The 15,669-nt window shown below is 40.9% G+C and overlaps 1 protein-coding gene and 1 non-coding gene across 2 annotated transcripts in view; one reads left to right on the top strand and one right to left on the bottom strand.

The window, feature by feature from the left end:
- LOC124722180 (dynein axonemal heavy chain 5) overlaps positions 1–15,669 on the top strand; it is an 843,802-nt gene that overhangs the window by 664,352 nt on the left and 163,781 nt on the right. The window contains exons 62-64 of the mRNA XM_047247380.1: positions 3,545–3,798; positions 11,588–11,778; positions 11,850–11,971. Of these exons, the coding sequence (XP_047103336.1) occupies positions 3,545–3,798; positions 11,588–11,778; positions 11,850–11,971 (567 nt within the window). The remainder of the gene's footprint in view (positions 1–3,544; positions 3,799–11,587; positions 11,779–11,849; positions 11,972–15,669) is intronic.
- Positions 2,125–2,199, bottom strand: Trnas-uga. Its single transcript has one exon. It is a non-coding gene; the product is annotated as a tRNA-Ser (tRNA).

Raw genomic sequence — 15,669 nt, 5'->3', positions numbered from 1 at the left:
AAAGATTATAAAGAAATTATGTTTGAAGGAAACTTACCCATAGTTTTTATATGTAGTTCATCTTCTGGTGATGTAATTTTATGTTGGTTTGATAATAATGATGCTGGTGTTGAAATGAAACATACTCTTCCTAGAGAACTTAAAATTAGCCTCTATGGAAATTCGTGTACCAGTGGTTAAATATGAACCAAATTATGAACTTGAACAATGTCAAAATATTTTAAAAAATTCTAAAATTCCTATTTCTTTTTATGAACTTCAAACAGAAGAAATTACTGGATTATCTGGTAAAAGTGCTTTTGAAGTGGATATAACAAATTACCATAATTCTATAGAATTTGATATGCCATATTTTGTTTTTGTTGTTTTTCAAAGAAATCGAAAAAATAATCAATTAGTTGATTCATCATGTTTTGGTCATGTTAAACTACAGAATATATATTTAAAAAATAGTAAAAATGAAGTTTTTCCTCAAAAAATATGGAATATTAATCCACCAAATAATTTTCTAAAAGCATGTGATGCATTTTTAGATTTTAAAAGCATTACTTTACTAATATCAGATATTGATATTAATGTATTTAGTTTTATAACTAATTATCCAAATTATGTAATCAATATCACATGTAGGAAAATGTTATAACTACACAAAAAATATGAAATATTTAATGATAAAATTCCAAATGATACACTTGCTTATGTAATTATGTATCGAAAAATGAATCTTACTTATGATGCACAACATAGAGTACTCATTGATAATTTTTGATGATTAATATTTGCTTCTATATAAATGAATGAAAAATTTAAAAAAATTATAAAAGTGTTTACTTCATGCTTATATACATTTATGAAACATTTTTAGAAAGATAGAATAAATAAAAACTCAACTTTCTAATATAATTTACTTCTGTTAACTAATATATTTTAATTAATTTACTTATGTTCACAATTTGATATTTTAAAAATAACTTACTTTTATTATTTAATAAATGTTATTGTGCTACAATCACATAGTAAATTAAATAATGAAATTAAAAATCAGGTGTTTATTGTATTTTGTTGTTTTATTGTAAGAAATAGGTAATTTAGTTAATGTTATAAAAATCAGTTGATATAATTAAATATTAGAAAATGTAAAATTGGGTTAGTGTGCCAAAAACGGCAAAATATATCTACTGCATTATCCAGGCTCTAGAGTGCCAGCTACAACATATGTGAGGAAGCTTGCCTCAGGAGAGGATACAATGACTTTATGACATCCTTCCCAACCGAATCCTTGCACGCAACCAGGCTGGAGTGGGTGCAGCCTCATACTGATCACTGAAACATCACATATCCTCTCACTCCATAAAGTTCCATTCCGTTTCCATCTCTCTTTGTGGGTGCACCAACTTTTGTATTAGGCAGTGTGTATGTTTTGTATCCTGTTAAATTGTTGCATCCAGATTTTGCATTTCCTCTGTCAGCTTTTCTGAGCATTTTCTCATCCATTTCATACAAGCCTATTTTTGACCTTCGATCAAATAGTGCATTAGCCATCAGCAACAGATATTTTTCACAGCTAAATTTTCATGCAAAATCAAACAGACATACCTGTATCTTACTGTAAGTGTCATCCTCTTCAGTCATGCTTCACACAACACTAATACTTTTTGATCGACGAATTTTTGCAAAATAATTGTAAATCCTCCTTTTTTAAGGTGACTGATTATCAAAGGGCGAACGAAACGTTTCAAGTCACTATTGTTGACATTTGCCTTCACAAAAATAATTAAAAGTCAAACAATGAATACCTGAAACTTCCTGGCAGATTAAAACTGTGTGCCCGACCGAGACTGGAACTCGGGACCTTTGCCTTTCGTGGGCAAGTGCTCTACCAACTGAGCTACCGAAGCACGACTCACGCCCGGTACTCACAGCTTTACTTCTGCCAGTACCTCGTCTCCTACCTTCCAAACTTTACAGAAGCTCTCCTGCGAACCTTGCAGAACTAGCACTCCTGAAAGAAAGGATATTGTGGAGACATGGCTTAGCCACAGCCTGGGGGATGTTTCCAGAATGAGATTTTCACTCTGCAGCGGAGTGTGCGCTGATATGAAACTTCCTGGCAGATTAAAACTGTGTGCCCGACCGAGACTCGAACTCGGGACCTTTGCCTTTCACGGGCAAGTGCTCTACCAACTGAGCTACCGAACCACGACTCACGCCCGGTACTCACAGCTTTACTTCTGCCAGTACCTCGTCTCCTACTTCGAGTCTCGGTCGGGGGCACAGTTTTAATCTGCCAGGAAGTTTCATATCAGCGCACACTCCGCTGCAGAGTGAAAATCTCATTCTGGAAACATCCCCCAGGCTGTGGCTAAGCCATGTCTCCACAATATCCTTTCTTTCAGGAGTGCTAGTTCTGCAAGGTTCGCAGGAGAGCTTCTGTAAAGTTTGGAAGGTAGGAGACGAGGTACTGGCAGAAGTAAAGCTGTGAGTACCGGGCGTGAGTCGTGCTTCGGTAGCTCAGTTGGTAGAGCACTTTCCCGCGAAAGGCAAAGGTCCCGAGTTCGAGTCTCAGTCGGGCACACAGTTTTAATCTGCCAGGAAGTTTCATATCAGCGCACACTCCGCTGCAGAGTGAAAATCTCATTCTGGAAACATCCCCCAGGCTGTGGCTAAGCCATGTCTCCACAATATCCTTTCTTTCAGGAGTGCTAGTTCTGCAAGGTTCGCAGGAGAGCTTCTGTAAAGTTTGGAAGGTAGGAGACGAGAAACTGGCAGAAGTAAAGCTGTGAGTACCGGGCGTGAGTCGTGCTTCAGTAGCTCAGTTGGTAGAGCACTTGCCCGCGAAAGGCAAAGGTCCCGAGTTCGAGTCTCGGTCGGGCACACAGTTTTAATCTGCCAGGAAGTTTCATATCAGCGCACACTCCGCTGCAGAGTGAAAATCTCATTCTGGAATGAATACCTTATTGTATTTCATTTTTTCACATCTCTGTTAATTTAAACTCTCTGAGTGAAAGATCCATTCAACCAGTTTGTGTGATACGATTGTTTTAACAGCAACAAATGACAAATTTTAAAACACTATAGGCCACACACGAACGATGGCGGTTCTTACTGACCGAGGCTCTGACGGGGATTGCATTGTTGCTGATTCTAAGCAACAGCTGCAGAACGTGCATACACATGTTTTACATTTGAAGAAAGCGTATATCTTATGAAGTATAGCTCTCGCTTGCTTATGTAGAATTTGTTGCTTAGCACCACCATCAGCGATGACAGCTCGCAGCAACTGGAATAAAAATTCACTTGATAACTTTGCTACGCTCACGTTTAATGCTCGCACTGACTACCACAGTCCGCTCAGAACACTACTGAACGTGGCTGTTGGAGAGTGCGTGATGTAGGTGCGCAGAACACGTCTAAACTCGACCGCCATTGTCTGTGACTCCAACTATAGTAACCCCAATCTAACTAGGTTCTTTTTAAAAACTCTCGTAAGCATGCTGGTTGAGTAGTGAGTTCGGAAGCACCTGAAAGTGAAATCTGATTGCAGGGCTCTCTGGTGGACGACGAAGCGCTGATACGGGTTCTGCAAGAAACGAAGACGACGGCTGAGCAGGTGAACCAGAAGCTGAAGGTGGCGGCGCACACAGAGCGCAAGATCACGGTGGCGCGTGAGGAGTTCCGAGCAGTGGCGGCGCGCGGCTCCATCCTCTACTTCCTCATCGTCGAGATGAGCAACGTCAACGTCATGTACCAGAACTCCCTCAAGCAGTTCCTCACCATTTTCGATAATTCCATAACAAAGTAGGTCCACCAGATCACATTATTCATGAGATAGACCGTTTTGTATGACTGAGAATTCCTGGTCTTGTTGTAGTATTTGGGGGAGACTTAAACTTATCAGCTTTAGAATGGGAGACTCAAATCATTATGGCGAGTAGTAGCTACAGGGAATTGACTGAAATAGTTCTAAATGCAAAAATTACGTGGAGCATTTAATCAGAGGATCGACTCGTGATGGGTACCTCTTAGACCTTGTTAGAAACAGACTCGAACTTCTAAACTCAGCATAGAGAAAGGATTCTATAAGCATAACGACCTTGTACTATCATATTTCTGCTTAGTAAATGTAACATGAAACAGATTTCAGATTACCTGAACAGTCAACATCATACAATTGTGTCTGGGACTGAATGTATAGGCCAAAGTTCAAGAGTATTGTACCATACACCTTTGACAGATACGTGCGGAGCAAAGTTGTGAGGGATGGAAAAACTCGTCGGGGTTCGAGAGCCATGTTAGAAAGCCACTCCGGAAACAAAATAAAAAAGAACGCAGCTAAAATTAGCGTAATGAGACACATGCGTGAGCGTTCTAGGATTTTTTTTTTACATGCATGTTTGAAAAAATATACTGTTGACGATTCACAGCTGTACGAAATATTTTCGAAATTAATTCGCTGACTCCGTATTCCTTAACAGAAGCTGTGTTAGGTATAGACCTACTAACCAACAGTGACGTTTGAAACTTTCTGTACCGAACCAGGACTCGAACCCTGATTTCCCGCTTATCGAGAGCGGTCCCCTTAACCACTGCGGCTATCCATACGTGCTCCCCAGATCGATCTAAACTTCCATAAGTCACACTGTCTACTTCCTTATATCGTAGTCCACAAAATTCACCACTTAATCCTTGCAGAATTACCTAGATTCCCAAAACAGGGAGAATGAGACAATAATGAATCGCGAACACTGTTGTTATCGTCGTGTTCCAGGTTAGACTTGTAATACTTACATGAATGTAAAAAAGAATATCAAAAATATTTCCTAAAGCCGATCGTCAACAGTGTCTGTTCTTTCAGACATGCATGTAAGTACTACAAGCCTAAGTGGCCACACGACGATAACATTGGTCTGATTTCTCTTTGTTTCATTCTTCATGTTGCGAGAATCCAAGTAACGTTGAGACCATTAGGTGATGAATTTAGTGAACTACGATGTAAGGACTTTGACAGTGTGACACATGGAAGTTGGGATCGGCCTAGGAGCGTGAGCAGTTGGCCGAAGCGGTTAAGGCGACCCATCGCGATAAGCAGGAAATCTGGGTTCGAGTCCCAGACCGGCACAAATTTTCAAGTCACTTACCAGTCTGACAAAAAATTCAAGAAGTTTTGATCTTATATTAAATCAGTAAACGGATCAAAGCCACCTATATAGCCACTCACTGGGCATAATAGCATCAAAACGGGAGACTACAGGGGTAAGACCTAAATACTAATTTACACTACTAGCCATTAAAATTGCTACACCACGAAGATGACGTGCTACAGACGCGAAAATTAACCGCTAGGAAGAAGATGCTGTGATATGCAAATGATTAGCTTTTCAGAGCATTCACACAAGGCTGGCGCCGGTGACGACACCTACAACGTGCTGACATGAGGAAAGTTTCCAACCGACTTCTCATACACAAACAGCAGTTGACCGGCGTTGCCTGGTGAAAGATACTTGTGATGCCTCGTGTAAGGAGGAGAAATGCGTACCATCACGTTTCCGACTTTGATAAAGGTCGGATTGTAGCCTATCGCGATTGCGGTTTATCGTATCGCGACGTTGCTGTTCGAGTTGGTCGAGATCCAATGACTGTTAGGGAATCGGTGGGTTCAGGAGGGTAACACGGAACGCCGTTCTGGATCCCAACGGCCTCTTATCACTAGCAGTCGAGATGACAGGCGTCTTATCCGCATGACTGTAATGGATCGTGCAGCCACGTCTCGATCTCTGAGTCAACAGATAGGGACGTTTGCAAGACAACCACCATCTGCACGAACAGTTCGGCGACATTAGCAGCAGCATGGACTATCAGCTTGGAGACCATGGCTGCGGTTACCCTTGACGCTGATCACAGACGGTAGTTCCTGCGATGGTGTACTCAACGACGAACCTGGGTGCACGAATGGCAAAACATCATTTTTTCGGATGAATCCAGGTTCTGTTTACAGCATTATGATGGTTGCATCCGTGTACAGGCCTATCTGAATACAGGAAATGTTCGACTGCTGCCCAGGCCAGCACATTCTCCAGATCTCTCACCAACTGAAAACATCTGGCCAATAGTGGCCAAGCAACTGGGTCGTCACAATACGCCAGTCACTACTCTTGAAGAACTGTGGTACCGTGTTGAAGCTGCTTGGGCAGCTGTACCTGTACACGCCATCCAAGCTCTGTTTGACTCAATCCCCAGGCGTGTCAAGGCCGTTATTACGGCCAGAGGTGGTTGTTCTGGGTATTGATTTCTCAGGATCTATGCACCCAAATTGCGTGAAAATGTAATCACATGTCAGTTCTAGTATAATATATTTGTCCAATGAATACCCGTTTATCATCTGCATGTCTTCTTTGTGTACCAATTTTAATGGCCAGTCGTGTACGTTTTCCAAAATTCTTATACTAACGGAGATCGTACTGACTTTCTTCCTTGAAATTGTCACACGGACGCTATTTCTTTGCTATGAAGCTAAGGTGTTATCCTATCACATGTTAGAAACTGGATTTCTTAAGAAAAATTTTCTTCAGAATCTGATGAGAAACCTGGCGGCATAACAATTAATGTCTGAGAGGCAATACGTAAGGCTACAAGTTTTTATGTACATCAGATTGTGTACTGATTATAAACTGATAGAAAATGTTGGTAAATTAAGTTAATGCTGTCACTCATCTTGTAAGGTAGTCATCGTTAGATGCGGAAGAGGTTTTTTCTTTTGGAGGGCTGCAGGTAACGTAGCATTTATACTCAACGGTATCCTTCCAACAGATGTCGTTATGGTAACAGTAAAGCAGACAGATGTCTTACAAGGTCTCCAGTCTAGATGTAGAGAAACAAATCTTCGTAGTATTGGATTTCAGATCAACGCTTGGTAACCCTGAGAACTCTGGACGGTGGACAGGATGATAAGTTCGTTACTTACGACATTCAGTACCTTTTCACTTTATTACACAACTGTCAACAATGTCAACCTTTGTTGGAGGTGCATAACGGTATTGAGGGAAATGAAATGGCACATGTTATGTCGAAAGACACAATTTGTAATTGAGAAATGAGCCATTTTAAAACACAGCTACAAATTTCGTATGGAGATTTAGTCACAGATAGAGAAGTCTGGTACGAGGAATGGTAGGAGTCATCCAAAAGTAGAGGAATCGTGAAGGCAAATCAACATCTTTCTGTGCGAGCTCTGATTTCTCTTATTTTACCATGATGATCTTTCTCTCCATCTAGGTGGGCGCAACAGACTATTTTTGCAATCGGAGGAGAGAGTTGGTGGTTGAAATTACACGAAAACGAAACGAAAAATGCCTTTGTTTTAATGATTTTTATCCCAATTCCATGGCACTCTCTCCCGTATTTCGCTATAATACAAAACGAGCTCCCTTCCTTGAACTTCTCCGATGTCCTCCGCCAGCCCCAGATAATTTGGTTCCCACACTGCACAACAGTACTCTACATGAGGGCGGAGAAGCGTAGTGTAAGCAGTCTCTTTAGTAGACCTGTTGCACTTTGTAAGTGTTCTGCTAATAATTCGCAGTTTCTATGCGATCTTTCCAGTTTCACTTATTCGTAATTGTAATCCCAAAGTATTTAGTTGAATTAACAGCCTTCAGGTTTGTGTGATTTATCGTGTAACTGAAATTTAGCGGATTTCTTTTAGTACCGTACTCATGTGGATTTCATGATTTAGAGTCAATTGCCACTTTTCACACGATACATATCTTGTCTAAATCATTTTGCAATTGGTTTTGATCATCTGATAACTACAATACAGTAAATGACAGCATCATTTACAACAATCTAGGAGGACTGTTCAGATTGTCTCCTATGTCGTTTATGTAGGTCAGGAACAACACAGGGCCTATAACACTCCCTTGACGAGCGCCAGAAATTACTTCCGTTTTGTTAGCTGACTTTCCGTCAATTACTACAAACCGTGTCCTTTCTGGGAGGAAATCACGAATCCAGTCACACAACTGAGGCGATACTCCATAGGCGCGCAATTTCATTAGAAGACGCTTGTGAGGAATGATGTGAAAAGCCTTCCGGAAATCTAGAAGTATGGAATCAATTTGAGATCCCCTGTCGATACCACTCATTATTTCGTAATAATAAAAAGCTCGTCGTGTCTCACAAGAACGATATTTTCAGAATTCGTGCTGACTATTTGTCAATATATTTCCTGAATCAGTGCTGATTATTTGTCAATGAATCTTTTTCTTCCTGGTAATTCATAATTTTCGAACACAGCATATGTTCCAAAACTCTACCGTAATTCGACATTGGTGATATGGGTCGGTAATTCAGCGGATTATTCTTATTTCCTTTCTTGGGTATTAGTGTGACTTGTGCAACTTTCTAGTCTTTAGGTACGGAACTTCCGATGAGCGAGCGGTTATATATGGTTGCTAAGTATGGAGCTGTTGTATCAGCATACTCTGAAGGGAACCTGACTGATACACAATCTGGACTGGAGACCTTGCCTTCATTAAGTCATTTACGCTGCTTCGATATACCAAGTGTTGTGGACTGGCAAGAAAGCCAATCCACTATGACAGGAAGCCGAAAGGCACGTGTTGAGCTCACGCAGGCTGGCGTGAGGTCTGGAACAGGACAAGGAATTGAGACTAGCAAAAAAGGTACGTAGCTTCTGGAATACTTAACATTAATCCATAATTGGTGAACATCGGTCTGACGGTACATGCATCACAAGATAAATAGCAATTGATAATGGCGCCTTGCTAGGTCGTAGCAAATGACGTAGCTGAAGGCTATGCTAACTATCGTCTCGGCAAATGAGAGCGTAATTTGTCAGTGAACCATCGCTAGCAAAGTCGGCTTTACAACTGGGGCGAGTGCTAGGAAGTCTCTCTAGACCTGCCGTGTGGCGGCGCTCGGTCTGCAATCACTGATAGTGGCGACACGCGGGTCCGACGTATACTACCGGACCGTGGCCGATTTAAAGGCTACCACCTAGCAAGTGTGGTGTCTGGCGGTGACACCACACCAAGGATATCTGGATATAAGTTAGTCATGTTGGCAGTTGTTCTAGATTTGAGTTTTGGAAATAATTACTTCTTCTTCTTTGGTGAGGGAGTTTTAGGAAAACCGTGTTTAGTAACTCTGTTTTAGTGGCACTGTCATCAGTGTCAACGCCATTTTTATCGCACAGTGAAGGTATTGACTGCGTCTTGCTACTGATATACTTTATATATGAGCAGAATCTCTCTGGGTTTCCCTGCACACTTCGAAGTAGATTTTCGTTGTGGAATCTATTACAAGCACCTCGCATTGAAGTTCGCGCTAAATATCGGGATTCTGTAAAACCCAGCCAATCTTGGGGATTTTGCACTGTTTTAAATTTGGCGTGCTTTTTTCTTTGCTTCTGCAACTTTGTTCTCACCCTTTTTTGTACCATGGAGGATCGGTACCATGGCATTTTGATTTACGTGGCATATATCTCTTAATTGGCGTCAATACTATTTCTTTAAATTTAAACCACATCTGGTCTATGCCAGCATAGATCGAGTGGAGTGGAGAGTGTCTTTTGGAAAGGAGTCAAGAGAATTTTCATCTACTTTTCGTTTAAATAGATGTACTTTGCTTTTATTTATCGTGGTTTTAGAAGTTGCAGTATTGAGTCTCGCTACAACAGCTTTGTGGTTACTAATCCCTGTATTCGTCATGATACTCCCTATTTGCTCAGGATTATTTGTTGCTAATAGGTCAAGTCTGTTTCCACAGCCATTTATACTTCGAGTGGGCTCCTGAATCAATTGTTCAAAGTAATTTTCTGAGAAAGCATTCAGTACAATTTCGGACGACGTTTTATGCCTTCCGCAGACTTTAAACATGTATTTTTACCAAAATATTCTAGGGTAGATTGTAGACACATGAAGTCTTATGTAACACTTCACGGACAGTTGATCTTGCAGTTCGCTTGATGCACGATGAATTGACATCAGTGGGATGTGTTGAACTGCAGCTTACACTCTCTCAACGGGTGCTTGAAATATAGGGAAACGTCCACATCGAGGAATTAGCACTGCCTTTTTCTTTAAAGTTTTATGGTGCCGGTGGTGCCCTTCCATTTTGGCGACGATAATTTAGCAGTACCATTGTTACAGAGTTGAACTCTGCATTCCAAATGACAGATCTCCTAGTCTGCAGCCAATTTTATGCACTCAAAATCAAGTCCGCAACAAAGGACAAAGGAGAAAAAAACTTTCATAGATGATAAAGATTTTAAAACAAATCACGTTTCTCTATCTGTAATAGCTTCCAAGAGTTGATTTCTTTAAATGATAGCAGAACTTCATAGGCATCTTGAACTTTTGGACGCTTGACGTTAGTGGTTAATGCCGATGACTGATCGTTGATCTTGTAGTCAGGTGAACTCAGGTCTTTTAGTTTACTTGCGCGTCTTATGTTATATTTATATATGTTGAGATTTACCTGACAGTTTTTGCTTCAAGCGTTGATCACCTTCGAGTATTGCATCATTTGCAAACAATTTTTAAGGTCGTGACCTCCCAGTAAATAACTATATTGTCTGCAAACAGCTTCAGAGTCCTAAAGATGTTGTTTACCAAGTCGTACATATTGTGAAATCTAACTGCCCCGTCACATCTGTTTAAAATGCCCCCATACTACTTTTGCTTCTGACGATGTCTCTTCAATGGGAACGACACACTGTGTTCTTTTCTGATTAAATATATTATTCGCTGTCTTGTTTCGCTGTCATGACAATTGAACACAGTCAGTGAATTTCAGGGCCACCATCGTTCCCCTGAGCTTCACTCACGGCTACTTTAAGAAAAATATGCATCATATCTGTCTACACGATTACCGACGTGCCCATATTATGACCAGGAGAATAACGGTCATACTTTTTCTGGGTAAATTGATCAACGCGAGTCCACAAACAGTGTGTCCTGCGAGACGAAGCCAAACTGGTGGGTGCCTGCCTACTTCAAAAACATCGTCAACACTAGAGAAATCCATAGTAGTACATTGGTTCTTATTCGTCTGTTTAACTAACTCGGACGTCCGTCTTTAATGTTAAGTTGCTACCGAAGCGAACGCGAATAAATAACATCTGCATTATTCCCACAGTACCTTTGTAAGATTTCACTGAAGTGCGTTACGCAATCACATATGACATGTGAGGCATCAGAACCTATAGAAGGATAGACATCAATAATTTAAAATATAGTTTACGCAGCATAATTCAATGTTATTTTTCCCCTGAAATTTTTGGGGTCGTGAGTAAATTTCTTTTGCCCCCAGACTATTTTTTCACTTCGTCCATTCTTTCTTTGCTTCAGCTGACACCTGTTTTCCCGGTACATTTTCCTCCTCCTACTCGAACTAAGTTTTTCTCATGTAATATCTAAAGCACCTCGTAGCATGTACCACTGGATTTTAATACTTCATCGACGCTCTCACATTAATTCTCACATCTGTCTCACCTCTTCTCTTAAAGTCCTCTATATCGTATCCACAATGTGCTAGGTTTTTACTTGACGTGTATTGTGAAATGCAGGTCCAGCAAGAGCTCCGTGACGGAGGAGCGCATAAACAACATCCTAGCGTACCTGACGCACGAAGTGTGGGTGTTCACGCTGCGCAGCCTCTACGAGAAGCACAAGCCGCTCTTCACCCTCATGTTGGCCATGAAGATAGACTGCCACAAGGGGACCATCTCGCACGACGAATTCAACGCCTTTATCAAAGGTCGCATCTCGTTCTAACACATTAACGCTGACGGTGGGAAACACCGGGTACATTGTGGTTTCTTCCCACAGGTGGTGCTTCGCTTGACCTGAATGCTGTGGCGCCCAAGCCGTTCCGCTGGATCTTGGACATAACATGGCTGAACTTGGTGGAAATAAGCAATTTACCAGCATTTTCTGACATCCTTACTTTGGTAAGCAACTGCCTGTGCTTTACGTAAACGAAAAAGTTATAGGTTTGAATTCACTGCTAGTACAAGTGTGTAAAGGTAAGTGTTCAGGTAAGTGTTCGCCGGTCGCTGTGGCCGAGCGGGTCTAGGCGCTTCAGTCCGGAACCGCGCTGCTGCCACGGTCGCAGGTTCGAATCCTGCCTCGGGCATGGATGTGTGTGATGTCCTTAGGTTAGTTAGGTTTAAGTAGTTCTAAGTCTAGGGGACTGGTGACCTCAGATGTTCAAGTCCCATAGTGCTTATAGCCATTTGAACCATTTGATAAGTGTTCAAAATGAGTGCATTTAGCACTAATCAATAACAACTGATCTAGACGTATGGTTTATGTATCTAGATCTCGCATAGCTGCTTTTAATTCTTGCCATCAAAATTTTAGAATAATAGGTAGTCTCCATCGCAACACACCATCAAAACTACCATATTAATCAACTGTAATAGCTCCAAATTTCATAAAATAACGCCTAACACTGAGGAATAAAATTATGCACCTTTCTGTGGAGGGGGTAAGAGGATCACAGTCCAAATCTACAGGTTCTATGCCACAATTAACTTAAGACTTTGAGAGCTTAAACGCAAATTCCATTCAATGAAAACAGCTCTCATTGGACTGAATATCATGAATATCATTTTCATTCTTCTGTGAGTGTGAAGAAGGTACTGAACAGGATCAGCTGCTCATTTGAAGGAGCGAATGAATACAATACGTTTTCTAGCTGAGAGAATCAGTGATCACACCACTTCACTATAAATTTTATTTTAGTCAATACTCATAAAATTTTGTGCCTTTACCTGTTTCGACTTTACTGTTACTATCAATAGCCCTTCAAAGATAAGATACAATATGGATGTACACTCTGTGATGAAAAGTATCTGGACACCTATTAATGGAAATTAATGTAAGATGTGTCCATCTTCCGCCTTTATGATAACTTGAACTCCGCTGCAGATACTTTCAATGAGGTGTCTAAATGTCTGTGGAGGCAGTCCATTCTTCCTCAAAAGCTGACCTCAGGGAAGGTATTGATGATGGGTGTGGGAGGTCTGGAGCAAAACCGACATTCTGGCTCATCTCAAAGGTGTTCCGTTGGGTCCAGTTTGAAACTCAGGGCAGGGCAGTCCATTTTAGACGTGACAGCTATTTACTGTCTCACCGACCATGCTTGTTTATTAACGCTAACATTACGTAAACGAACAAGTGAAGAAAGACAGAAATTATGGTGGAACAATTCTAAATATGTGCACTGCTTAATTTGTAATTGATTGGTGCAAACCGCATCTTGATCCGACATTTGCATCAATAGATTTTTGAATTTCAGTTGAGTAAATGCATCACAATTCACTAGAGTGTGTGATGGCTATGTCCAACCATTGTAGCGTGGGGGCTTCCAGCTCCAGGTGAAAATGCAAGTCATCTACAGTAGAGCCAGAGCGAAGTATTTGTAGTGTTCTGGAGTCTTGGTGCAGGAATACTCCACAGAAAACTAAAAGTAAGACGCATTTTTCGGGTGCAGACACTCCCTCCCAAACAGTGATTGGACTCGTCTCCAGCCTTGAAGGGTGTCAAACCAAAATGTACTCTATAACAGAATGTAGTCCACTTAGAAAAATACATTTTGCTGGATGTACACCGTCGCAAAATTATTTCAAGCAGTGTTACTAGAGAGTTCGCATGGGAGTAACAAAGGTGTAGCATAATAACTTCAGAATGGCATACATTAGGGGAACTGAAATGTCTGACATCACAGTCAGCTAAAATGTTATTTATAACATTTTAGCTGACTATATATATATATATATATATATATATATATATATATATATATATATATATATATTACTTTAATAATAGATACAGCCTTATACGTTGACAGCTTTGATGAGGAAAGTTTATGTCGTGTCGTTACGTTATTTCTCACCTTGCTGATGGTAACAGGACGAGCCTTATTTTATTACCTTGCTGTGAACTTTCACACAGTTGTTTTAAATAGTCGCTGATAACCTTCAGTACTGACTGTGGCTATAGTTTCTTTTTTTAAGAATATTGCGTGCCTTAGTGTAAAGCGCATTCAGAACTATCCGGACGTTTCTTTTGCAAAGTCCCGTATAGTGGCAGTGTCATTGTGATATCGGAGGGAGTCACTAAGGAGGTAAATTTAAGAGTGTTTAGTATCAATGGGAATTAACAGCTTCAATATAAGCCCCGTAAAATCTGGTGCGTAGCTACACTATCATTGTGTCTGTCTTGTTGCTGCTGTACACTGAAGTAAGCGGACGGCATAGAGCCTCGACAGAATGTGTGTTTTTACGAGAGTAGCATGTTGTTTATTTCATGGTGTATGAACCTCTTCCTGAGTTGTTTTTGGCACTGCAAAGAGTAACTTTGCCACACAATTTACAGTGTATTGTCAGAATAACTGTATACCAGGTAAGAGCAGATAGGTTTCAACTGGTAGAGAACGTGCGGATTGACAAAAAGTGACCAGAATCTGCAGGTAGGTCTCTGCCATCACTCGAGTACACGCTCCTGTTATTACAATCCTCAAGGCTGCAGTCCGTTTGTTCTAAAATACGTTTCAGACTTTGTCATCTGTCTCCCATTCGTCCGAAATCTATGCACTATTTATCAATGGATGTAGAATTTTGACGTTGCAAAATTGTGCATAGTGATGCTGGAAAAAGATATTTGCTGTATAAGCAATGATGATAATAAGTTTTGCAGCGAAGTCTCCAACCAGTAGGGGTTCTTAAAAAAGCCCCTATGAGTAAGCACAGGAGGCGGTTGGCTCGTCCTATTAAAGTCAGAAAAGGAGAGTTACTCAGTTAATTCACCCTCACCGATGGCACTTAACACTGCTAGTCGATCGTAAAATTGTTGACAGGGTGAGCCCGGCTGAAACTAGCGGCAGGATGGAGGCGCTGCTGGCAGTAGGTGTTGCAGTTCTGTGAATACACAGCACGACAGCCTAAACCACCTACACCTGCTGACGAAGCGTTAGCAAGCAATGAGTCATACAAGACATTGTAAGCTAAGTTCTCAACAAATTTTGCAGCTGCTGGGCACTCTTGTGAAACTTCAAAATAGAATGGCTGATAGTAGGTGCCCTGGAGATTCTACGCCACAAGGTGACGCAGAGGATCATATTGATATGGACAGAATTAAAATGGAAATTAGCAGTACTGACATTTTCGGTCCAGATATGCTTTCTACTCTTGTACAACATGACTATGGAACGCTGAAGAATCCCCTAGTGTTGTTTCAGTAGCTCAAGTTAAAAAGGAACCAATTGTATTAACGCCGAATGATACAGTACCAGGTGGTATTGATCATACTCGTGTCATGGCAGAATCAGTAGAGGAGAAACTGTCTCCGCTTGTCAAACTTGATGGACAAAATGTTTTGATGTTGTCTTTAATCGACACCGTAATTTCAAGTCCAGACTGAAAAAAAGAAAATGAAGAGATAAGAACGCAAATTAGTAACGCAAATTCCAGTGAGAAAACTGAGATTGGTAAGGTACGAACCCATTTTTCAAAAGAAATTCCTAACTTGAAATTGGACGTCAAAAAAGACAGGGAAAACCACTTCGCTGACTACCGAATACATTATGATGAGCACATTAATTCACGGTTCAAAACCATTACTTCAAGGGTAAAGCCGGAAT

This window comes from Schistocerca piceifrons, chromosome X (genome assembly GCF_021461385.2).
Source record: "Schistocerca piceifrons isolate TAMUIC-IGC-003096 chromosome X, iqSchPice1.1, whole genome shotgun sequence".
Lineage (NCBI taxonomy): Eukaryota > Metazoa > Arthropoda > Insecta > Orthoptera > Acrididae > Schistocerca > Schistocerca piceifrons.
The sequence above is the reverse complement of the archived record's forward strand: the minus strand, read 5'-3'. Positions and strand labels throughout refer to the sequence as shown.